We start from the raw sequence: 26,469 nt of genomic DNA, 5'->3' as shown, positions 1-26,469 counted from the left end.
AGAATTGGGTCCAATGACCTCCTGATGACCTTGGCGAGGATCTGCTTTTAAAGTCAGACTTCTCGATTTAAACCTTCAGCGCCTTCCAGACGTGTGTGTACTTTACCTTCTTTGTGCCTCTGTATTCGATTGCTTTTTCTACAAAATGAGAATAATAGGAATAATGTCATCTAAGAAAATTGTGTTGATTAAATAAGAAAATTCAGGGAAGTTTCAGCAAAATGTTTAGCACACTGGAAGCACTTAAATGGTTATTAATTATGATAACCATATAATTATGATATTACCATGGCCTGTCTCTTTGCGATGTTCCCTTTATGTTGACAGTTCCTGTCTGAGGCCAAATTTGGCACTCTACTGACAGGGTTCTGCAATGTTGATACTAAATCAACTAGACAGAAGACCCTAGCTCTGGTCCCAGAGCCACCATTTCCCAGATGTGTGGCCATGAACAACTCTTTCGGTCAGTCTGATCAGCTGTAAATGTGAAGAATCACTTGCGGTCCGCCCCAGTGCTTAGGCCTCCTGGAGAACACATTTTGGGGGGAGGGGGCTCAGCTTGGTGCTGCCCATCCTGCAGACTGAACCTAGCATCTTCAGGGAGGATACATGAGTTGAACAGGAAGCAGCCCACCACTGGTGCAGCTCCACCCTCCTTCTTACTTTTCCTTTTGAAACAAACTTTCCTGGAACTTGCAATCCTCCTGCCTCAGGCAGGGTACTGAGTAGCTGAGATCACAGGCCTACACTACAAGATCTGAGTTGTTTCATCTCTAATATAAAGTTCTGTAAAGCCTGCGAAAGCCTGGTGGTGGTATTGCTGGGGTTTCCTTCCGTTAAGTAGAAAGGAACAGAGAACTCCCAGTTTAGTAGGTCAGGCTACATGTCACCTGCGGCGGCCACACCACAGGCCTCACCAGGCACAGCCTTCAGCTTCACAGTGGTGTTCTCCTCAGCAAGTGAGAGGCAGATAAGAAAATATGAAACCCAGTCATGCTTTCCTGACCAGCAATGCCGACTGCTTCTGTTTCCATGCTTTGATGTTTGTTTGTATTTATTTCTGCTTGTTTTTTGAGGCAAAGACTAAAGTAGCTCAGGCTGGTAAACTCCTGGATACTTCTGCCTCCACCACTCGAATGCTGGGATTCCAGTCGGGGCCCCCTCCTCTGCTCTGCGTGCTCCTTTTTGCTCTAAAGAATCTATAATCATATTTTTATTTAGACTGGAAAGTGCAGGCTTAAATGCAAGGCTCAAACCCAGGTTCCATGGCACACGGCACTGTATTTTCCATTTGTTTTGAAGTTATGCATACTATTACATAAACAAATGTATTTGGATTCATTTATGAACTAGAATAAAAGATGTATCATTGTCTCTCTGCATTTTGTAAATTTCTATTTTACACACAACCAATGAATAAAATAGTTTTAAATCTGTGATGTCCTTGACAATCAAAAGGGCATCCGGATTCTGCTCATGAGCTGTCTGCAGGGATCTGTGAGGGAATACTGCTTTGTTGGACAGTCAAGACTGAAGAAAAGAACTCATCTTTGAAATGATGACTATTTATTAGATGAGATTTTTTAAAATATATATCCCTGAATTTGAGTTCTTCTCAGAAATCTGATCCCAAAACCATGAATTGCAGACCTGTGATGGTTACAAAGAAGTCCTAATGAAATGTCACCAATAAGAGTATCCTGTCTCACTAAGTCACAGTAAATTTGAACGAAGATTCACTGTCACAGGGCTGCCCTGGGGCAAAATCGCAGGTGCTACAGGTTTAAGAGTTCAATCACACCTCATCAAGAGCTGTCCTAACTGAGGTACAGCCAGGTTGGCTATTAAAAAACATGCTGCAAATTAGTATAATATTATTTTTTCAACTCCTCTGTGCTTTACCTCTAGAATTCCTCTCAGCAAAGCTCTGGTGGGTTTTTTGCTTTGTTTTGTTTTTTATGAAGCCTAAGTCTCCTTGCTCTGCCTTTCATGGAAACGATTCTCAGAAGAGAGGCGGCATTACACAGCAAAAAAGGAAAACCAGCCAACCAGGTTTAAGCCGAAAGCCACAGCTTTCCCCAGAAAACATGAAATTTCCACAGAGAAAATTCCTCAGCTGATTTATTTCATGTCTAGGAAACATAAAGATGGAATAGTTTAAGATTTCTGAAGACTTCAGTTTAACGTTATAATGGTAGTAATTGTCAGAAATACAATATTGTATTCAATGTATAAATATTCACTAAGAGAAGTAAGCATACAGTCAGTGACTCACTATCAGAAAAGGGATGCCGGGCCAGATGGGTTTGTTCTGATTTATAACAATAGCAACATATACATATGACCCAATTGTCCTGGCGGGGAAGGACAGTCTTTCTCTCCCGAGGACATTATTACATTTCTTTCAGCAGCTGAAACAAGTGAACAAGTGTGGTCTGCTTATAAAGTCTGACATCGGAGGCTCAAGTAGAAATAAGTGGTCTGGTTTTCTACTCCCTCAGAGTCTCCTTCCTGGCAGACAGTGTTCTGGACCTTTCACATCAACCACCCCTTTAATAATTAGCAAAGGGCAGGCCATAAACAAGTTTTCATTACAGGTTCTAGAAGCAGATCCCAGGCAACAGGATGAGACTCAGGTCGCAGCAGGCTGTGGGATCTCACCAGAGGCAGATGCAACCTACCAACTAGGCAGTGTGGCTGCCTCCTTCTCCTCTCTCCCTCCCTTCTTTTCTTTCTCTTTCCTCTTCCTCTTTCCAGAGCCATCCTCCATTTGTGTGTGTTTGTGTGTGTGTGTGTGTGTATTAAAATTTGAAAAGTAAGAAAGTAGAAAAAGTGAGAAAAACACTTGATTCATTTGAAAATATACATCTTTACTTATGACCCGATAAATTAACTTCGTATGCAAAAACTGTATTTCCATCTTCATTACACAGACCCACAAATACCTCATAATGATTCTCTCTCAACTCAACATTCGAATGTGTCCTAGTGAGGAATGCAGAAATAGAAAAATGTTCTTGCATTCTCAGAAAAAAAAAAGAAGTGATTCAAAACAGACAGTATTTTACGTAACAATTCAGAGATAAGGTCATTTAAACTCTTATATCTGGATCATATGTGGAGGTTGCCTCTTTAGAATAAACCGCAAAAGTGCTGTAGTAAACTCAATGCCAGCCCTGCAGTGTGGTAACTCAGACAACCCTTCACTGGCACCCCACTGGTGCTGGCATGTCTCAGCTCATGGCTACAGTGTCGCCAAGGGGGAAAAACAGGCAAAAACATTTCTTTCTATGTAAAACATCAAGGAGGTAAATTTTCTTCAAAAACCCAAGACAGAAAAGCAAAGATTAGTTACTATAGCCCTTTAATAAAAAAAGCAATAATAATAAAGAGATTGAATGAAGGGTTTAACCTTCAAATCACCTTCAGGAACAAGTCAGAAACGAAAGAGCAAAGTCTAAAGTGGAAGGCTGTGGTGGACTGAAACAATAGTGTTAAAACCATTGGCACAATTTCCCCTTAACAGAGGGACTTCTAAGTCCCTGCAGTGTCCCTTAACGGCCCAGACTGATCAACAGTTCTGGTGACACTGGAACTACAATGTTAAACTACAAGCACCAGCTTTAGCCTAAGTAATCAGCCATGACTTTGCAAGTATCATTTTCCTCTCTATAACCGGTTGCATGTTTAACAATTTTCTTTTAACTAGTTTCGATATGAGGCAAAAACAGAATGATTGTAAAATTAAACATGTGTTTCCTTGTAAATGTCTCTGCAGCGTCATCTCATTGCCAAAGCCCCGCAGAAAACTCGCAGCTGAAGCCTGTTTGTCACCCATGTGTTGTCAATGCAGAGAGCTCTCCCCGTGAGCCTACAGGAAGATGCTGCCTGCGGCTTTCTACATCTTAGTAAATGCAGGCAGTAACGCATAAATGCTGCGTTGGTAGGATGCGGCAGTATCTAGACGGCATCCGGCTGCGGTCCCACCCTGCTAGCCCACGTTTGACAGACACACGGAGTTTTCATTTTCACTTATCTTTCCGTAGGAAATCAACAAATCTGGGTGTTACCGTTATTTGCAAGTTAGTCCTCCACTTTGTGGAGTGCCCCTCTCAGTGACTTGAGTCTGGGCTCTTGCTACTTAAGCAGTAACCAACACTCAGCAAATCAGAGGGGCCTCATACCCAACCCCCTCACTCTCTACCCCCGCAGTCTGCAGCCCGCAATGCTGCAGCTTCACATTCTAGAACCAAAGGTAACTCCCCAAAGGAACCCTTTTTTCCCTTTTAAAATCTCACTTCTACCTTAAAATGCACACGCCAAGAGCTTATAAAACTACAAAATTAAAGTCTCCAGAGAGAAAGCCATCTGTGATTCCTTACTGATTTATACAACCCCATCACATAACGAAGAGGCGATTAGAAAATACACACCAAGAAAGAAGGCATTTCAGCTTGCTGTCTCTGCTTCTGACCCACAGCAAGCCCCTCCTGGTGCGGTCCTTGACTCCAGCACTGCTTCCCAGCCTCACTTTGTCTGGCAGGACTCTGAACTCTCTCACTCTGAATTTCCCCAAAACTCAATCCAAAGCAGAAGGGTTTTCTCACTTAAAACACACAACCAACTACACAGTGTAAAACTATACAACCCTGTAGAATGTCTGCTTAAACAAACAGGCTGAAAAGATGGTTGGCCTATGTCAAATCAGCCATCAAAATCTACCTGGGGAAGCATATTCCATTTTTTTAAAAGGGAGGGGGAATACCTGGTTTATTTGAAATTGGGATGAATCTGTTCTGTAACCTTTCAGTTAGTTTTAAGCTAATTAAGTGCCCTTGTCAATAGTTATAGCACACAAAAGTAGTGCCTAGACAGAACCATGACAGGGCATTTTTCAAACTTATCGTACTGTCTCTCTCCCTGGGTTTTTCATCTCGGATTTCAAATCCCCCTTCCTAAGGAAAAGTTGACCTTCACATTTCAGGCCTTGTGTCTCCTCCCAGTACCCATCATTTGTGGGTAAAGTCAAACTGGGTTTCAAGTCTCTATTTCCCTTAACTGAGTTTAATGAATTTCAGTTGTTTTCAAAATCTGCAGTCTGTTCATTGTGCCAACTCTGCACTGCAGAGAAGTCTTCGCGTGGAATCTCCAGCTTGGCTCCTACAAACAAACAGTCACTACAAACAGGTTTAGTATTCACTGGGGGAGAGGAGCCAAAAGTGACCCTCATCTGAGTTCTGGTAGGCCAGAAACCCAGCAGCATCCCAGGGCCCCGCCTGGGCGCTGTCCTTGGTGCTGCCGGATCCTTGGGCGCCCCTGCGCCTTACCTGCTGGAAGCTGCCGAGATTCCCCAACCGTTAAGCAGACTGGAGCGCCACATCTCACTTTTAACACAAATGAATACCCCGACCTGTCCTCTTTGTCCCTTTCCCGGAGATTTCAGATCGGCCATTCCTCAAAAATTCTCTTTCTCTTTTTTCTTCTGCATAACTCTCGGCTCTTCTCTGCCTGCTTTAAGACAAGGGGGAGGGGGAGGAAAGGATGGACTGACAAGGGCGATAAGAAAGAGTGGGGGTGGAAAAAAAAGTGTGGGAGAGGGAGGGAAGGGATGAAAGACGAGGCGGCAAAGAAAAAAAGTTCCATGGGCATGGGCTGCAAGGGAAATGCTGGGTGATAACTAAAAGAGAGGGGGTTGGGGGGAGAGGAAGGGCCGCAAGGGGAGTTGGGGGGGGGGGTGACAAAGAACAGCAGAGTCTAAGGCCAAAAGTACGGAAGAAAGAAACTAAGAGGCAGGGGACCAAAGAAGAGCCAGGAGGCCGGAGAAAAACTGCCCAAAGGGCCGGAGAGTGACTAGACAAAGAAAGGGCGCTGGGTCGGCACTTGCACCAAGGCTATGAACTGCAAACTGCAGGAGAAACGCAGAAAAGGGAGATCTACAGGGTGACAAGTGGTCTGGGACCCAAGGGGACGCTGGAGAAGGACCGGCCGGGCTGCACCCAAGTGCGGGGTCCACTGTGGCGCGGGCCCACGTGGAGCGCAAAGCGGCCGCTGAATCACCGCAGGGCTTGTCTCCCCCTTCCCCCCACCCCGGCCCGGTGCCCGCAGTCCCCGCCTCCTCGACCGCCGCCTCCACGGGGCGGGGCCCTGGCCCGGGACCAGCTGCTCGGCTATAAAGGGGCTGCGGCGAGGCCGGCAGAACGCTGTGACAGCCACACACCCCAAGTCCTCCAAGATGAGCTACACGCTGGACTCCCTGGGCAACCCGTCCGCCTACCGGCGGGTCACCGAGACCCGCTCCAGTTTCAGCCGCGTGAGCGGGTCTCCGTCCAGCGGCTTCCGCTCGCAGTCCTGGTCCCGCGGCTCGCCCAGCACCGTGTCCTCCTCCTACAAGCGCAGCGCGCTCGCCCCGCGCCTCGCCTATAGCTCGGCCATGCTCAGCTCTGCGGAGAGCAGCCTCGACTTCAGCCAGTCCTCCTCGCTGCTCAACGGCGGCTCCGGAGGCGACTACAAGTTGTCCCGTTCCAACGAGAAAGAGCAGCTGCAGGGACTGAACGACCGCTTCGCCGGCTACATCGAGAAAGTGCACTACTTGGAACAGCAGAACAAGGAGATCGAGGCGGAGATCCAGGCTCTGCGGCAGAAACAGGCCTCACATGCCCAGCTGGGTGATGCTTACGACCAGGAGATCCGAGAGCTGCGAGCCACGCTCGAGATGGTGAACCACGAGAAGGCGCAGGTGCAGCTGGACTCCGATCATCTGGAGGAAGACATTCACCGGCTCAAGGAGCGCTTCGAGGAGGAGGCGCGGCTGCGCGACGACACGGAGGCTGCCATCCGCGCTCTGCGCAAAGACATCGAGGAGTCCTCGATGGTAAAGGTGGAGCTGGACAAGAAGGTTCAGTCGCTGCAGGATGAGGTGGCCTTCCTGCGAAGCAATCACGAAGAGGAGGTGGCCGACCTGCTGGCTCAGATCCAGGCGTCGCACATCACGGTAGAGCGCAAAGACTACCTGAAGACAGACATCTCCACGGCCCTGAAGGAGATCCGCTCCCAGCTCGAGTGTCACTCAGACCAGAATATGCACCAGGCCGAAGAGTGGTTCAAATGCCGCTACGCCAAGCTCACCGAGGCAGCCGAGCAGAACAAGGAGGCCATCCGCTCCGCCAAGGAAGAGATCGCCGAATACCGGCGCCAGCTACAGTCCAAGAGCATCGAGCTCGAATCCGTGCGTGGCACTAAGGAGTCTCTGGAGCGGCAGCTCAGCGACATAGAGGAGCGCCACAACCACGACCTCAGCAGCTACCAGGTAGGAACCGCGGCTGCGCGGCCGGCCGGCGCCAGCGCCGCGCGCCCCCGACACGACACTCTCGAGAGCGCCCTCTTGGTCGCGCTCCCTGGTGGCAGCTCGCCAACGCGCACGAGCGCAGCGCGGCAGACCCTAGTTAGCTGTGGCCCAGGGTCCTTGCCCCGCCCTTTCTCGTTGCCCCACCCACCTGCTTCAACTGCTTAGAAATCCCCATCTCCTTCAAAAACTTGCTTTCCTACGACAGATTCTACTTTTAAAGTCAGAGGTACATTCCGGTAATCAAGAAATACGTCATTTAATAAGCAGAAATACGATAGTCTCTTGTATCCTCCCCTCCCGCCGCCGCAGCTGCGCTGGGACCAAGCTTTCAAAACTGGCTTCAGTCCAGAGTTTGGGTGGGGATGGAGGGCCAGGTCCAATCAGGACCTTCCTCAGGTTCCCAACCCGAGGGTTCCCTTTGGGGGCGTTCTAGGCTTACTGATCTCCCTGTCCGTAGTGCCTGGGAAACCTCCGGTTGATTTTTGTTGGTTTGTTTTGAATTCCGTTACCATAAAAGAAAAGAGGCAGGGGCTAAGAGTGATATCTCTTAGACTTATGGAGCTGGTGGCGGGGGCAGGGGGGGGGGTGTGGAAAAAGCTCGGGGAGTGGGATAGCAAGTGTCTTGTGAAGGAAGTTTCTGGAGACTCACTGTGTCTTTCAGGACACCATCCAGCAGTTGGAAAATGAGCTTCGGGGAACAAAGTGGGAGATGGCTCGTCATTTGCGAGAATACCAGGATCTCCTCAACGTCAAGATGGCCCTAGACATCGAGATCGCCGCATACAGGTAGAGGCTCTCTACAGACTTGGTTCAGGCGCTGTCCGCACTGCAGAGGCTGCTGGTTCACAGCCTCCCCCCCCCACCCCACCCCCACACACACTCACCATTAGGCCAAAGCTGACAGTGTGAGGCTCAGAGGCCTGGACCCCCTGCTCAGTTACAAAGAGATTGAATCCTAAGTATTGCAGATTTATCACTTTTGTTCCTCTTTAAAGAGTGAATATGGGGAGGGTCCGGGAGAAATTGGGGAAAGGAAAAGAATATGATAAAATATAATTATTTTTAAAAAGCCCAAAATGCACCACAAAGTGGGGACAGGGTAATTTTTAAGTTTACTTTTAATATTTCATCTTATGATTCCAACTCTTTTATAATGCCAAGGACAAGCACCAGGTCATTCTCCCTCTGGTTTTCTCTTACAGCATACTGTTGCCATCATCTGGCTGAGACTAGATATAGGTGCATTAGAATATAGATACACTTATTTTAAGTCTATGGATGATATATATGCATTCTATGTGACTACAGCATATATGATACTTTCATATATCGAGATCTATACAAGCATGTATGCATAGAAGCATATAAAACTAAATGCATAAGCAGTTACAGGTTTGAGCTCTTTATCAATAGACTAGTTATAGGTCTCCTGATTAATGCTGTCTTTCTGCTGACCAGATTCAAGACACGCAGTTCTTGACAAAGCAATCATTTCCTGTAAAGACTTTACAGAAAGAATAAACTGCACTTTCTTTTTAAGAAAATCAGATGATTGTACAAATAGACATGTTCTGTCACTGAACCAGCAGAACAAATTTTAACTGGGTTCATCTGTATCAACATCTAGCTATAATTTAAAGTCATCAACATTCCGATTTATGTCCAATGGTTTTAATTTTTAAATTGAACATTTCATTCACTTTAACAATCCATACAGATCTTGACAGTTCAAATGATGAGGGAGGCCACAATCTGAGGGATAAAGGGGTTGACTACTAGGGACCTTCTGAGTCCATCCATACTGCACCAACTGACTGCTGCAGAGCTGGACATACTGCCTGGGTGTGGCTAATTTCCTACTGGGCGTGGCAGATACTGCAGCAGAGGACTGGCTGGCACTCTCAAAGACTCTGCCACTGCACATGATATAACATGTCAATGGTGTGATAGTAGGCACTGCAGTGGTGGACAGAATGTTTTCCTTATGTGCTCTATTTATTCTAAAGTGACCTGTGCATTACCCTTCCAGTAATGAAACTTAGAAAGCCATGTAAGTCTTCAACGATATCTCATCCTCTTTTATTCCTTCCTTAGGAAACTCCTGGAGGGTGAAGAGACCAGATTTAGCACATTTTCTGGAAGCATCACGGGGCCTCTGTACACACACCGACAGCCCTCGGTCACAATATCCAGTAAGATTCAGAAGGCCAAAGTCGAGGCTCCCAAGCTCAAGGTCCAACACAAATTTGTGGAGGAGATCATCGAGGAAACAAAAGTGGAAGACGAGAAGTCAGAAATGGAAGACGCCCTCACAGCTATCGCGGAGGAGCTGGCAGCCTCCGCCAAAGAGGAAAAGGAAGAAGAGGCAGAGGAGAAGGAAGAGGAACAGGAAGCCGAGAAGTCTCCTGTGAAGTCTCCTGAGGCCAAGGAAGAAGAGAAAGGTGAAAAGGAGGAAGAAGAAGGCCAGGAGGAGGAAGAAGAGGAAGATGAAGGTGCCAAGTCAGACCAGGCAGAAGAGGGAGGATCTGAGAAGGAAGGCTCCAGCGAAAAGGATGAAGGTGAGCAGGAAGAAGAGGGAGAGACTGAGGCAGAAGGTGAAGGAGAGGAAGTAGAAGCTAAGGAGGAAAAGAAATCTGAAGAAAAAGTTGAAGAAGTGGCTGTCAAGGAGGAAATCAAGATTGAGAAGCAAGAGAAAGCCAAGTCTCCTGTGCCAAAATCACCAGTTGAAGAGGTAAAGCCAAAACCAGAAACCAAAGCCGGGAAAGACGAGCAGAAGGAGGAAGAGAAAGTTAAGGAGGAAAAGAAGGAAGTTGTCAAGGAAGCACCCAAGGAAGAGAAGGTAGAGAAAAAGGAGGAAAAGCCAAAAGATGTGCCAGAGAAGAAGGCTGAGTCTCCGGTGAAAGAGAAAGCTGTGGAGGAGGTGATCACCATCACCAAGTCGGTAAAGGTGAGCCTGGAGAAAGACACCAAAGAGGAGAAGCCTCAGCAGCAGGAGAAAGTGAAGGAGAAGGAGAAGGCGGAGGAGGAGGAGGAGGGAGGGAGTGAGGAGGAGGGGAGCGACCGCAGCCCACAGGAATCCAGGAAGGAAGACATAGCTATCAATGGGGAGGTGGAAGGCAAAGAGGAGGAGCAGGAAACTCAGGAAAAGGGCAGTGGGCGGGACGAGGAGAAAGGGGTGGTCACTAATGGGTTAGATGTGAGCCCAGCAGATGAAAAGAAAGGAGATGAGGACAAAGTGGTGGTGACCAAGAAGGTGGAAAAAATCACCAGCGAGGGGGGCGATGGTGCTACCAAATACATCACCAAATCCGTAACCGTCACTCAAAAGGTCGAAGAGCATGAGGAGACCTTTGAGGAGAAACTAGTGTCAACTAAAAAGGTAGAAAAAGTCACTTCACACGCCATAGTCAAGGAAGTCACCCAGGGTGACTAAGATCTGAGTCCATTGCAAAAGGTTAAGCCATACGACAATTTCAAAATGCATGTGATTGACAGCTTCAAAACAGAATGGGTTCTCCCATGGGGGCTCCAGACATTGTATTTTTCCTTTGTGCAATAAGAGGGAACTGCATGCAAGCTCAGGGTGCCTCCTCCTCAGTCTTTGGGGGAATCCAAATGCATGATTTGTATGTATGTACCTGGGGAATTTGCCAGTTTCCCAAACTGTTGGAAGAGGGGCACTGGGGGGATGTCTTGAGATGTATTATGCAAAGTACCAACTGAGCCAAAAATAATAAGTGAAACAGAACTCTCTTAGCCTTAAGAAAGCTATATATGAATACTTATGTTTACCTCACTGGTGCATTTAAAACGGACTTCTGCTCATGGGAGAACCTTGCTGGCCGCACAGTTTGCAACCTTACGTTGATCGATGTTCAATGTCACATCAGTCCTTGCTCAATAAAGGTCATACTGGAAACATAAGTTCAATGTGTGGTGATACGTTATTTCGCAGGGAACTATCTGCGGCCAGGAGCTTCCTTCCCCCAGAATGCATTGCCTCTGAGAATTGCTAGTGGCCTGCGCCTCTCAGTTCTCTGAGAGAAGATAACAGGAAAACAAATTGCTTAAGATGTTTTCGTGTTTTGACACATTTACTTAGCTTATGCTTCATCCCAAACCTTGAAAACTGTAGCCCTGGAACGAGAGTAGAAGCACCATAAGGAAGTAAAAGGAGGTTTGGAGGGAGAGAAAACTTCAGTCTTCAGATGGGTCCATCCTGGGAACTGTAGAGTATTTCAAGGTAAGAGGGGCCATAATGAGGCCATAACAGGCATCCTGGAGTTGAGCCACAGACCAGGGGCATGGTGTGTGTCTAGAAGATGTGGGGTTTAAATAGTCAGGAAACATCCACTCTAGTAAACACTTATTTCCATCACTGATTCTTGATTTGGTTAAAAACAATTTATACTGTTAGTTTTTATTAGCCGGGGAAATGATGCCAAAAATAAATAAAATATTCGTATTGGATTTAAGAAAAACGAGTCTTTGATTTGGGGAGTAAACAGGTTTAGGTGAAGAGCCCTGGTCTGGACCAAAGGAAAATAATACTAATAATTCCAAAGACATTTGCCTTAGACCTTTACACTCATGTGTAAACTAATTAGCGTATTACCTTTTCCAAGCCTTTGGTTTCTTTTTTTCTTATCAGTGAGAACAGCCCAAGGATATCCTGCTTTGATATTCTGTTTAAATGGTTTTTCAAGGTACTCCAATTTGAAACTCTGGACACACCCAGGGAAGCTCAGAGAAAATGGCAGTTTTTGCAGTGGTATTTCCCCAGCCATTTTCCAGGACTCATTGTTTACAAAACTGGCATAACGTCTGCCCTCATGGTTTGTGTTAAAAGACTCGTTTTGCCCAGATACTATAATACCCATGACACCCAAGATGAAACAGGGCTATTTAAATATAACAAGTCCCAAACCCCACCTCTATGTGGGAGTTAAAAATAAAATGAGCATACAAGAAGGATCCAGGCTAACACCTGGAGCACAGCTGTCAACTGATGATGCAGGTGTTGGGAGAGAGGAGCTGGGACAGAGGTCACAGACAGCCCCTGAGACTGGCTCAGCCCAGAACAATGTCCATAAAGCAGAATCACATTTGCCTCGGCCGGTAACAAGAGAAGCATCTTGATTAACAGTGTAATCAAAAGTGACCCCAATGGTGGGGGTGAGGCAGCTCCACTCCCCCCAAGGCCTGGGAGCCTATCAGAAGTGAGAAAAATGGTTCTGTATGCTCTAATCCACATAAACTTTAAGTAACTATTAATAAGTAAACATTATTATAAAAATAATTATTTTTTCCTGAAACCATCTCATCAAATAAAAGTAGTACCAATGGGAAAAGTACCGACTCTGTTCCCAGGGGTACAGAAACCTTTTTGTGAGTTTGTGTACTGTTATGTTATACTTTGTTCTTTTTCCATAACATGTACTATTTAAAAATGAGATCAGTCAGCTGAATTCTCCCTGAGGCCAGAACTGTGTGCTTACCCCACCCACTCTGACGACTTTCAACCACCTCATTTTCTTTCTCAGGAATACTTTCATATTTTCTTAAAGAAAGTCACTATTTTGACCTCCTCACAAATATCAAAACAATGTTTCTTTGGTAATCCATGTAAACATTTCTAAACTAATAAATGACCTTGCTGACTCATCAAGTAAGCTAGATGTTTGTTAAGGATCCCATGAGGCATACTGTTATTCTCTCCTGAAATGACTGATTCAATCGTGAATGGCAAATATTGCAATCTAATTTAAAGGAAAACAATCTGAAATTCATGTTTCCAAATATACTCAGTGACATTAGAAAGTGCATTGAAAGCTCCAGCTGTCCGGGAAGCTAGAGGCTGGTATCTCTGACCGTAGTCTGTCCCTGGCTACAGCAACACTAAAAAAGAGAGTTGCTACTTGGCCAGCAGATTGCCTTTAGATCACCGCCCATTTTATCTGTTGTGAGAAGCTATCAATGTTAGTTAGTTCTCAGGGTTTTTTCTAATTTAAAAAATGAAAGAATTTCCTTAAAAATCTTTCTCTGGTCAGCAGCTGGATTGTAGAACTGAGATTTAACCTAGGGTCCAGTTCCCGAGTACACACTGTCAACCCCTACACCGCAGCACCCCTCACAGCCACTTCATACCCACTGCTCACACCCATTCACACCACCCCTCACACTCACCCCTCACACCCCTTCACACCCACCCCTCACACCCCCTCACACCCACCTCATACCCACCCCTCAACCCACCCCTCACATTCACCACACACCCACTCCTCGCACCCACCTAACACCCACCTCATCCCCACCCCTCACACTCATCCTTCACACCTCCCTCATCCACCCTTCATACCTCCCTCACACACACCACACACACCCCCTCACATCCCTCAAACCCCTCTCCCACCCCTCACACCTCCCTCACATCTACCCCTCACACCTCCTCATACCCACCCCTCACACACCCTCACATCCACCCCTTACACCCATCTCACACCCACCCCTCACACTCACCTCAGACCCACCCCACACCCACTCCACACTCACCTCACACCCACCCCTCACACACCTCACACCCACCTCACCTCACCCATCCCTCAACCCACCCCTTACACCCACCCCTCACACACCTCACACCCACCCCTCACACACCTCACACCCACCCCTCACCCATCTCACACCCACCCCTCACACACCTCACACCCACCCCTCACACATCCTCACACCCACCCCTCACACACCTCACACCCACTCCTCACCCACCCCTCACATTCACCCCTCACCCACCCCTCACCCATCCCTCACATCCACCCCTCACACACCCTCACACCCACCTCACACCCACCCCTCACACTCACCTCACACCCACCCAGGCAGACACCTCATTTGATAAGGATGTTCATCTGATTCCTTTCTTTTCAAAGGAGCAAAGGCAGAGCTGTACCCTGAGTCCTGCACTTAACACGCTTACCTCAGAAAGCAAGCGGCGATCCCTTCTACCGCACAGTTTGCAGCAGTGTACATAAATTCGCCAAGTGCTTTTCTCATGGTAAACTCGCAAGTCGAATTTTTTTAAGGAGTTATTTCTGGTGTGTTTTAGCCTACCGCCAGTCAGTGCAGAAACAGTATAAAAACATTAGGATCATCATTTCCACAACAAATAGCTTACTAGTTCCAGTTTGGAACAAGTTCCTGTTCCTAGTGGTTTATATAACTTGCCCAAAGGGGAAAAGTTCTGTTTGTTTATTTTGTTGTGGCTTTCATTCTTCTCTCATACACACAGCCCCTGTGATTTCCCTTCTTTTCCCCCACCCTCCCAAGTCTCTCCTGCCAGATACCTTTTCCCCCAGATTCACCCACATCTGCCCGCTTTGTCCCCCTTAGAAATGAGTCGGCCTCCCGGGGAATAAGAACTAAACACAGCATTGCAAGTGACAATAAGACCAGGCACAGTCCTCACTTCAAGGTTGAACGAGGCAACCCAGTAAGAGGAAAAGGGCCCCACAAGCAGGCAAAAGTCAGAGACAGCCTCTACTTCCCCCTGTTAGGAGTCCCTCAAGAACACCAAGCTACTCTGCCATAGCATATGCACAGACGACCTAGGTCTGCCGCCTACAGGCTCCCTGATCTCTGGGAGCCCCCATGAGTCCAGGGCAGTTGATTCTGTGGGTTCTGTTCATGGTGATCTTGACCCCTCTGGTTCCTCAGATCCTTCCTCCCCCTCCTTCTCAGAACTGCTCAAACTCTGCCTAAAGTTGGCTGTGGGTCTCGGCATCTGCTCCCATCGGTTGTTGGATGAAGTGTCTTCGATCGATTTCTCTGATGAGGATTCTCCTGGGCTCCTGTCCCAGAACACTCTGTAGGCAGGGCAAACTGTAGGTTGAAGGTTTTGTGGCCGGGTTGGTGTCCCAATCCCTCCACTTGAGGCCTTGTCTGGTTACAGAAGATGGCCAGTTGTTCCCATTACTAGGAGTCTTTGCTAGGATACTCTCGAAGATTCCATGGAACCTCCATTACACTGTTTCCACCTTGTACCATAAATACCCCCAATTTCAGTTGTTTCTTCCAGTATCTCCCCTACAGTTGATCCTCCCTGTTCCCAACTTCACCTTCCCCCAGTCCACCTTGAAAAATCTATTCTGTTTCCCCTTCCCCAGGGGAGTCTTTCATCCCCACCTAAGCCCTCCTTGTTACTTAGCCTCTCTGGGTCTGTGGACCACAACATGACCATCTTTCAACAGCTAAAATCCCTTATGAGTGGGTACATGCCATGTTTGTATTTCTGGGTCTGGGTTACCTCATTCAGGACTTTTTTTTTTCTAGTTCTATCCGTTTTCCTGCAAATTTCAAGATATCATTTTTTATTTAACATAATTTCTTTACTGAATCTTTGGGAACTGCACATCATACATCCTAATTCCACTCACCTCCCAGTCCCTCCATAGTTTCTCCTCACCCCTGCAGCACCCTTCCCCAAAGAAAACTTTTCAAAAATCAGATCAAAACAAGAAACAAACAAAAAACCCTCTTCATGCCTCCAACTTTCCCTCCCCTAACACCTCTTCATTTGTCCTGGTGGCATTGGAAGCCGAGGTGTGCCACACAGTAAAACCTTTTGTTCAATCAGCTTTATTTGCAAATGTTCATTGCAGTGAGTCATTGGTCCAGTTCAAGATCTTTGATTTCTGGTACACCATCACTACCATGCTCACTGAAACTCTTCCCTGATATCACAAGACTACCCAAAGTCATGGAGATCCTGCAGGCACCATTCTATAGAACCAGACCTTTCATGAGCTCCAGCGGGTCCTAGATGGGGTAGGGTGGGCCCATTGGAAACAGGCAAAATCTCCTTGTCCTAAGTGCTGCCATTTTGACTTCAGACTCCATTTTGCCTGTAGGAGAGCTGGGAGCCTTCTGATAGCTGACCCACCTCCTCGCTAAAAACCATAGAAAGAGTCATTATGTGTGTTTAGTTCTCTAAAAACATTATGACTGTTCCCAACAACAGAAAAAAAGAAATGAATCTGATTGATTGGCCTGAAAAGCTTGCATTGTATGTTGATTGACAATGAAGGAACATTCAAGGAAGTCCCTAATCTCTAAATCCTGATGGGTGAAAATTGTAACTGTAACCTGGCAACCAATGTTAGTGGGTTTTGTGCTTTAAATATTTGTTTCAACTAGTATTTGGGGTCAGTTCAGCTCCAGAGTCTATTCTGTGGCCCTGATCGATTGGTCCCCTGACCTCCTCCCCTTCTTTTGTGCTACCCTGAATTAAATCCTGTCTTGCTGTAACTCTTGTGTCTGCTTTGGTTGTTTAGGAGCCTAGGACCACAACAAGTCAACCCAAGGCCCAGCTATGGGTCTAGGTGGTAGTTAAGCTGGTCAGTCCAGACCACTGGTACTGCCCACCTCAGGTGAGGGTCAGAGCCAGTTCCCCTATGCCCATGCCATCAGGGTCAGTTCTCCCTTGCTCATGGTCAGCGAGGGGACCATCTCTCCCAAGTGATGGGGGCCATATCTCCCATGTAGGTTAGGGCCATCTTTCTTGCTGCTGTATCCAGTAAGGGTCAAGGCCAGTGGTCCCGGGACCAGAGAAGGTCGGGGTGACTCAGCATAGCCCTCTGATTTCATCACATATGATGCCTAGGGCCTCCTGAAGCGACACAGGCCACAGACATCCACATAGAACCTAGCTGTAGCCAGACGATGGACCCAGACATGGTCCTTGGCACCAGCTTCTGCCCAGACAACATCCTGGCTCCAGGTATAAGCAAAGGTCATTCAGATCTGATAGCTTTGGTGGCAGCATGCCACCAGATACCAACAAGGCCACAGGTTGCTGTCCTGACCCCAGTCTTCCGTGTAACCTTTGGTGGCAGCATGACCCTCAGACTTCAACATGGACCTCAACTGCAGTAAGACCACAGACCCAGATATGGTCCTTGGTAGCCATCCAGATCCAGATGTCACCATTGCCCCAGGTAGCAATGCAGGGCACTCAGATTGGCATTCAATAGTGACGGAAACAGGAAACATCAATACAGACCCTGGCTGTAGTCACAGATCCAAATATAGCCCTCAGGGGCAGCTCTGGCACAGATGTCACCATGTCTCCTTCAGATGTACGACCTCTTTTTTAAGAAGTTTCTGTAAATTTCTTTTGGTCATTTTTTACTGTTAATCCTATCTACCCATGAGCATGGGAGATCATTCCATCTTCTGATATCTTCCTCAATTTCTTTCTTCATTGCCTTAACTTTTTTATAATGCAAGTCATTCACTTGCTTAGTTAGAGTTACCCAAAGATACTTGTTTTACTTGTGGCTGTTGTGAAGGGTGTTGTTTCCCTGATTTCTTTCTCAGCCTGTTTTTCATTTGTGTAAAGAAGTGTTACCATTTTTTTTTTAGTTAATATCATATTTAGCCACTTCAATGAAGGTGTTTATTAGCTGCAGGAGGTCTCCGGCAAAATTTTTGTGGTTTCATATCATCTGCAAATAGTGATACTTTGACTTCTTCCTTTCCAGTCTGTATCTCCTTGGTCTCCTTTAATTATCTTATTGCTCTAGCTAGAACTTCCATAGGAGCCAGGACAATGTCAGCAAAACCGCAGCACTGTCCGAGCACCTGAGAGCAGCAATATGCACTGTAGATAGGTGTTTTCCTCACGAAGCATGTTGTTTCAAATGGTTTGAGGACTTCATAAAAGCACCAAACATGCAGACCCATTGTGTGGAAGAGCCAGTCAAAGTTGAGGCCTATCCTTTAGCCAAACCACAAACACCATCTTCCTTCGGTGTAACAGGGAATCCATTCAATATGCCCTTGTATGTTTGAGGGTTTGCTTGCATTTTGGAATTTTACTAAATTCAAGGGGAACAACAGTAGTGTCTGTCAGCCCATAACTTAAGATACTACCAAAGCTACACAGCGCATAATACTTCGTGGAGTCAGTTTCACAACTGTACTCTTTCAAGGCAGTGGCAGCCAGGTGCCAGGAAAGCCGAGGCAGGCCAGGGGCTGCAGGGACCCAAGAGCCCACAAGACTCCAGCTGCCTGTGTGATACACTGATACACTCACCCATGCCAGATGCACCTCTGAAGAGAACATCCTCTTGCCTAAATTGGGGAACACCCAACCTTTTGCTCTGCAAAGATTCGGCTCTCCGAGTCCAAAAGTCCTTCCTGCCTGAAGATCAGGGCCCTTCATTGACACAAATTATTTTAAATAATGGTGCATGTATGAACATTTCAATCCTGCCTTGCCTTTTCTACAAGTTTCCTTCTGACCAAAGTTGTCTACTTCCTTCTATACTGCATTTCAGAATGACCTAAATAAAACTACATATGTAGAACTCACAGAACTAATAACTATAAATCCTAGGTCCCTAATAGTGAATGCCCACCGCTATCATTATTTTTAAGAGCAATGACTGAAATAGTTGTTTACTAAATTGCATTTCTGTAAGAGATACACACGAAAATTTGTGGGGTTTTTTCTTCTTTTCTGTTTCTATTGAGCTGTAAGTTTTTAGTCACTTCTCCTCCCTCACTCTGCTCCCCTTCAGCCCTCTCCATTTTGCCTGTAGGAGAGCTGGGAGCCTTCTGATAGCTGACCCACCTCCTCGCTAAAAACCATAGAAAGAGTCATTATGTGTGTTTAGTTCTCTAAAAACATTATGACTGTTCCCAACAACAGAAAAAAAGAAATGAATCTGATTGATTGGCCTGAAAAGCTTGCATTGTATGTTGATTGACAATGAAGGAACATTCAAGGAAGTCCCTAATCTCTAAATCCTGATGGGTGAAAATTGTAACTGTAACCTGGCAACCAATGTTAGTGGGTCTTGTGCTTTAAATATTTGTTTCAACTAGTATTTGGGGTCAGTTCAGCTCCAGAGTCTATTCTGTGGCCCTGATCGATTGGTCCCCTGACCTCCTCCCCTTCTTTTGTGCTGCCCTGCATTAAATCCTGTCTTGCTGTAACTCTTGTGTCTGCTTTGGTTGTTTAGGAGCCTAGGACCACAACAAGTCAACCCAAGGCCCAGCTATGGGTCTAGGTGGTAGTTAAGCTGGTCAGTCCAGACCACTGGTACTGCCCACCTCAGGTGAGGGTCAGAACCAGTTCCCCTATGCCCATACCATCAGGGTCAGTTCTCCCTTGCTCATGGTGAGGGATGGGACCATCTCTCCCAAGTGATGGGGGCCATATCTCCCATATCGGTTAGGGCCATCTCTCTTGCTGCTGTATCCAGTGAGGGTCAGGGCCAGCGGTCCCGGGACCAGAGAAGGTCGGGGTGACTCAGCATGGCCCTCTGATTTCATCACATATGATGCCTAGGGCCTCCAGAAGTGACACAGGCCACAGACATCCACATAGAACCTAGCTGTAGCCAGGCGATGGACCCAGACATGGTCCTTGGCAGCAGCTTCTGCCCAGACAACATCCTGGCTCTGGGTATAAGCAAAGGTCATTCAGATCTGATAGATTTGGTGGCAGCATGCCACCAGATACCAACAAGGCCACAGGTTGCTGCCCTGACCCCAGTCTTCCGTGTAACCTTTGGTGGCAACATGACCCTCAGACTTCAACATGGACCTCAACTGCAGTAAGACCACAGACCCAGATGTGGTCCTTGGTAGCCATCCAGATCCAGATGTCACCATTGCCCCAGGTAGCAATGCAGAGCACTCAGATTGGCATTCAATAGTGACGGTAACAGGAAACATCAATACAGACCCTGGCTGTAGTCACAGATCCAGATACAGCCCTCAGGGGCAGCTCTGGCACAGATGTCACCATGTCTCCTTCTGATGTACGACCTCCTTTTTAAGAAGTTTCTGTAAATTTCTTTTGGTCATTTTTTACTGTTAATCCTATCTACCCATGAGCATGGGAGATCATTCCATCTTCTGATATCTTCCTCAATTTCTTTCTTCATTGCCTTAACTTTTTTATAATGCAAGTCATTCACTTGCTTGGTTAGAGTTACCCGAAGATACTTATTTTACTTGTGGCTGTTGTGAAGGGTGTTGTTTCCCTGATTTCTTTCTCAGCCTGTTTTTCATTCATGTAAAGAAGTGTTACCATTTTTTTTAGTTAATATCATATTTAGTCACTTCAATGAAGGTGTTTATTAGCTGCAGGAGGTCTCCGGCAAAATTTTTGTGGTTTCATATCATCTGCAAATAGTGATACTTTGACTTCTTCCTTTCCAGTCTGTATCTCCTTGGTCTCCTTTAATTATCTTATTGCTCTAGCTAGAACTTCCATAGGAGCCAGGACAATGTCAGCAAAACCGCAGCACTGTCCGAGCACCTGAGAGCAGCAATATGCACTGTAGATAGGTGTTTTCCTCACGAAGCATGTTGTTTCAAATGGTTTGAGGACTTCATAAAAGCACCAAACATGCAGACCCATTGTTTGGAAGAGCCAGTCAAAGTTGAGGCCTATCCTTTAGCCAAACCACAAACACCATCTTCCTTTGGTGTAACAGGGAATCCATTCAATATGCCCTTGTATGTTTGAGGGTTTGCTTGCATTTTGGAATTTTACTAAATTCAAGGGGAACAACAGTAGTGTCTGTCAGCCCATAACTTAAGATACTACCAAAGCTACACAGCGCATAATACTTCGTGGAGTCAGTTTCACAACTGTACTCTTTCAAGGCAGTGGCAGCCAGGTGCCAGGAAAGCCGAGGCAGGCCAGGGGCTGCAGGGACCCAAGAGCCCACAAGACTCCAGCTGCCTGTGTGATACACTGATACACTCACCCATGCCAGATGCACCTCTGAAGAGAACATCCTCTTGCCTAAATTGGGGAACACCCAACCTTTTGCTCTGCAAAGATTCGGCTCTCCGAGTCCAAAAGTCCTTCCTGCCTGAAGATCAGGGCCCTTCATTGACACAAATTATTTTAAATAATGGTGCATGTATGAACATTTCAATCCTGCCTTGCCTTTTCTACAAGTTTCCTTCTGACCAAAGTTGTCTACTTCCTTCTATACTGCATTTCAGAATGACCTAAATAAAACTACATATGTAGAACTCACAGAACTAATAACTATAAATCCTAGGTCCCTAATAGTGAATGCCCACCGCTATCATTATTTTTAAGAGCAATGACTGAAATAGTTGTTTACTAAATTGCATTTCTGTAAGAGATACACACGAAAATTTGTGGGGTTTTTTCTTCTTTTCTGTTTCTATTGAGCTGTAAGTTTTTAGTCACTTCTCCTCCCTCACTCTGCTCCCCTTCAGCCCTCTCCCATGATCCCCATGCTCACAATTTACTCAGGAGATCCTGTCTTTTTCTACTTCCTATGTAGATTAGATCTATGCATGTCTCTTTAGGGTTCTCATTGTTGTCTAGGTTCTCTGGAATTGTGAACTGTAGACTGGTTTTCTTTGTTTTATGTTTAAAAACCACTTATGAGTGAGTACATATGATAATTGTCTTTCTGGGTCTGAGTTATCTCACTGAAAATGATGTTTTCTAGCTCCATCCATTTGTCTGAAAATTTCAAGATGTCGTTATTTTTTTCTGCTGTGTAGTACTCCATTGTGTAAATGTACCACATTTTCCTTATCCATTCTTTAGTCGAGGGGGATTTAGGTTGTTTCCAGATTCTGGCTATGAGAAACAATGCTGCTATGAACATAGTTGAGCACATGTCCTTGTGGCACGATTGAGTGGCACAAAAGTGTATTACTAGGTCTTGAGGAAGGTTGTTTCCTAATTTTCTGAGAAATCACCACACTGACATCCAAAGGGGCTATACCAGCTTGCATTCCCACCAGCAATGCAGGAGTGTTCCCTTTATACCACAACCTCTCCAGCATAAGTTTTCATCAGTGTTTTTGATCTTGGCCATTCTTACAGGTGTAAGATGGAATCTCGGAGTTGTTTTGATTTGCATTTCTCTGATGACCAAGGATGTTGAACATTTCCTTAAGTGTCTTTCAGCCATTTTAGATTCCTCTGTTGAGAGTTCTCTGTTTTGATCTGCACCCCATTTTTTATTGGATTGTTTGTTCTTTTGATGACCAGTTTCTTGAGTTCTTTGTATATTTTGAAGATCAGACCTCTGTCAGATGTGGGGTTTGTGACGATCTTTTCCCATTCTGTAGGCTGTTATTTTGTCTTGCTGACTATGATCTTTGCTTTACAGAAGCTTCTAAGTTTCAGGAGGTCCCACTTATTAATTGTCTCTCTCAATGTCTGTGCTACTGAAGTTATATTAAGGAAGTGGTCTCCTGTGCCAATGTGTTCAAACGTACTTCCCACTTTCTCTTCTATGAGGTTCAGTGTTGTTGGCTTTATGTTGAGGTCTTTGACCCATTTGGACCTGATTTTTGTGCATAGCGATAAATATGGACCTATTCTTCTACATGTTGATATCCAGTTATGTCAGCACCATTTGTTGAATATGCTTTTTTCCATTTTATATTTTTTTGCTTCTTTGTCAAAAATCAGGTGTTCGTAGGTGATACATGAAAATTCTGTTATGATAAAGATTCAAGAAGTAGAAGAGTGGGTATATATTATTTCAAGGTGTATTTAAAGTTTATGAGTGTTTTGCTTCTCCGTGCCTGTGCACAATGTATATGCTGCACAAGCAGAGGCCAGAAGTGGGGCTGGGATGCTCTGAACCTGGACTTGAGACACTTGTGAGCAGCCACACCAGTGCTGGGAAGGTAACCTGGGTCTTCTGCATGAGTAACAGGTGCTCTTAACTGCTGAGCCCTCTCTTCATCCTGCTAGGTATCAATCTTTGCTCTGATGATGTTTTGTGCTACTCACATTCAGAATCCTAAAGGATGGGTCAGCTTTTACTCCTTAGCCCACACTTCTCACCCCTAGCTATGACCAAAGAGCTCTCTGGAGCAAATTACTCCCAGGGTAGCTTTCATAGCCTTTGCAAAGATATCTAATCTCTGAATTCCAGTAACTTCCGTCCTCTGACACAAATTTGACTGGAGTCCAATAGTCCCCAGAGTGGACCTTCAGAGAAGTGAAGGCATGCTCCGAAATTTAAAGAGTCCAAAGGAGTTCATGAAAATTACTGCATCTCCTCCTTATTAGGCACACTTTTTAAGAGATTTATTTATTTTTATTTGTGTGTAGGAGTGTTTGTCTGCATGTATGTATGTGTACCATATGTACCCAAGAAGCCAGAAGAAGACGCCAAGTCCCCTGAAACTGGAGGTCCAGAAAATTATAAGCAGCCATGTGAGTTCTGGGAACTGAATCCCAGGTCCTCTGCAAGAGCAGCCAGGGCTGAGCCATCTCTTCAGCACCAACATTTCTTAGTGCTTCCTCTGTAATAAATCTCCCAATCCCCATAATAAAATGTTATGTGAACATATTATTTTTTAACACTACTTTCTAAAGAACTTTGAGAAAAAAGCATCTGAATCAGTTTTATGACAAACTCAATTTTTTTCTCCCATATGCTTTTGCAGATAAGATGAGCCTGTGTGAGTGTATAGTTTATGTAAGTGTCTGAGTCACCTGAACCATCTATTGGAGGAGCCAAGCTATCCAATAATAGACCCCGTTCTCCTTTTTTTTTCCAATTTACAGAGAAAGTAGTGTTTCTAAAGTGTTACTGTAAATCATATTGCTACAGAAGTGGTAGAATTATTTCACTCAAAAATCAGGTCCCCTGGGCACGAGGTTCCATTATCCTTTGTTTTTGTGACATTATTTTATGAAAAGCTTGTGCAAAGAATCAAGTGTAATTGGTGATGGGGAAACTCATTGTCTGTGTTTCCACCTTTCTTAGAACTGTAAGTTGGAAATGAGATTTAAAAGAGAGATGGCTCAGTGGTTGAAGCACTGACTGCTCTTCCAGAGGACCTAGGTTCAGATTCCCAGAACTCACATAACAGCTCACAACAGTCTGCAACTCCAGGACCAGGGGACATGATGTGCCTGTCTGGCCACTGCAGGCACCAAGCATGAATATGGTACATAGATATACATGCAAACAAAGCATCAACAAACATAAAATAATAAGGAACACGGGGATTTAAAAGAAATGATAAAAGGATCCTTCCACTTGTTAGTCACGTAAAGTGATGGCCCCATAGAATAGAGCACTGTGTTCCTCCATATCAGCCATGACCAACACTTTGTTCTTTAGTGAATGACACAAAAGCAATATCCAAGATCAGTTAAAATGACCAAGTGTCCGATACAACTTATTTGTATGTATCAGCAACCCAAGCAGCCCAGGCAGTTCTGATAACGTGTGGCTTGAATGCAACATATTAAAAATCTGGCCAAATCTGGATAAGTCACTCAACACCCCGCCCACTGTCATCTGTTACAGGCACAGCTTGGGATGAGATTTCTGCTGCATTGTTACGAAGCTTAATAATCACGGTGTCCCTGTGAGCGCAGTTAGCCACGTCCACCCACCGAGTTCATTCTCTTGGAGGGCCGGGATGAGCTTATAATTAGAAGAAATCACATTGTCCTGACATTTGGAGAGCCGAGGCTCATCTACTCTTCACCAGCCACCCGTGAAGCTGCCACCGAATGCTTCAAAGCTTGTCACCATGTCCTTGGTGATGAATAAATACACTTGCCGAGATCTTATTAGGAATTTGTTTAGAGGCTTTGCTTGGGAAACAAATGTCTCTAACAAGAGATACCAAAAAAGGTAAGCAGAGACACCCCAAAGTTACCCAAATATGACAAAGACAGAGAGAGAGAAAAAATCTTTAATAGCAAAGACTTGTTGAAGGATGAGAAGTTACTGGCATGAAAGACTTTATCTTGTTCACATCAGCACCCTATAAATCCATGTTATCAGAAGAGAGGAGGTTACAGACATATCACCATGAAGCTGACATACCCTATGGCTGAGGGCTTGGCATGCCTTCACAACACTTTTGACAATACTTGAATCTGTGCCTCTACCCTTGGCCCCTAACCTTCAACTTGTCATTAGAAAGACTGTGTCTGGAATGTTGCATTAAAAACCTTGAAAATCTGAAATATATGTTCACATCAACCTCTTTGGTGCCCACTAGCCTCTTGTATTATTCACTTGGCTCTTCCATCAGGTGTGGGCAGGCAATTATAACAATCAAGAGAGTACAATATAGCTTTTAAGAACACAAATATTGGTGTCCAATGAGATCTTATTTATAGAAGAATGAATCTCAATTACTCTGCCTGGTTGTCTGTTTTTTAAAAAAAAAAGTACATATTCCAGACTCAAAGATGTGCAAAATAGAGTTCCACCAACAAAGCAGAGGTTCCTGGGTGTGGATGGGGCTGTTGCCTACCTGAGTTGAAGTGAAGGCACCTGGTCAGATTGCAATAACAGAAATGACAGGAAATGGATGCACATGCATTAAGTCACCAGAATACAGCAGAGAGAGTGAGAAGAATAGAAGTTCAGAGGAAGTAGCTCAAAATCCAGTTGTTACCCACTACAAAGTGATGCTCCAGATAAGCCTTTTAAGACCTAACCTTTGCCAAGAAAGCCCGCATCCTATTGGGACCAATAGTAATTTCTCTATTCTAGGCTTTTATCCTTGAGTGTTAGATGTGAGCATCAATTCAAGTGTAGTCACCCAATAGACAAACAAGACCAGATCGTGTCTGATGTCTAGGAAAGACCAAAGCGGAGACAGTTCTGCAGTATGGTACCCTCTGTCTCTGTAGTTGTGCTCACCCATCAGAAGCCTAAATAGCAAATATGTTTCTCTCCAGATTAGACATGCTACCTTGTCTATCCTCAGAATCATAAGTCAGATGTTGGGATCTTTCTTTATAATCCACAGAAATGGAACTTGAGAAGAGGTTTGCCTAGATCAGAGTACAGTCCCTAGCAGGTGCCCTGCTCTGGGACTGATTTTTAAAGGTTGCCTTACACTTTAAAATTTTAAGTGTACTAGGTATTTGATGTAGTTTGCTGGTATTATACAACATCCACGCTTATTTCTTTCTCTCTCAGTCTCTACTGTGAAATTCAGAGTATTTCTATCTTTTTTATTTCTTTCACAGACCATTTGGAAATTTGGTCATTTTGAATACATAATTTGGAACTCCACATACTCAGTGACAATGTATCATAATTGTTCGCCTGTTTTAT

The 26,469-nt window shown here is 45.3% G+C and overlaps 1 protein-coding gene across 1 annotated transcript; it reads left to right on the top strand.

The window, feature by feature from the left end:
* The first annotated feature begins 6,187 nt into the window (after positions 1-6,187).
* Positions 6,188-11,269, top strand: Nefm (neurofilament medium chain). Its single transcript, XM_048421995.3, has 3 exons — positions 6,188-7,306; positions 8,007-8,131; positions 9,440-11,269. The coding sequence occupies exons 1-3, from the start codon at positions 6,233-6,235 to the stop codon at positions 10,776-10,778; spliced, it is 2,538 nt and encodes an 845-aa protein (XP_048277952.3). The 5' UTR covers positions 6,188-6,232; the 3' UTR covers positions 10,779-11,269.
* Positions 11,270-26,469: the final 15,200 nt, after the last annotated feature.

Source organism: Myodes glareolus, chromosome 12 (assembly GCF_982192425.1).
Source record: "Myodes glareolus chromosome 12, mMyoGla1.1, whole genome shotgun sequence".
Lineage (NCBI taxonomy): Eukaryota > Metazoa > Chordata > Mammalia > Rodentia > Cricetidae > Myodes > Myodes glareolus.
The sequence above is the reverse complement of the archived record's forward strand: the minus strand, read 5'-3'. Positions and strand labels throughout refer to the sequence as shown.

Excerpts from the sequence above, each read along its gene's own strand:
- Nefm (XM_048421995.3), top strand. The coding sequence starts at position 6,233 with ATGAGCTACACGCTGGACTCCCTGGGCAACCCGTCCGCCTACCGGCGG. Across the intron at positions 7,307-8,006 it reads ACGACCTCAGCAGCTACCAG|GACACCATCCAGCAGTTGGA; the intron begins GTAGGAACCGCG and ends TGTGTCTTTCAG. Across the intron at positions 8,132-9,439 it reads ATCGAGATCGCCGCATACAG|GAAACTCCTGGAGGGTGAAG; the intron begins GTAGAGGCTCTC and ends TTCCTTCCTTAG.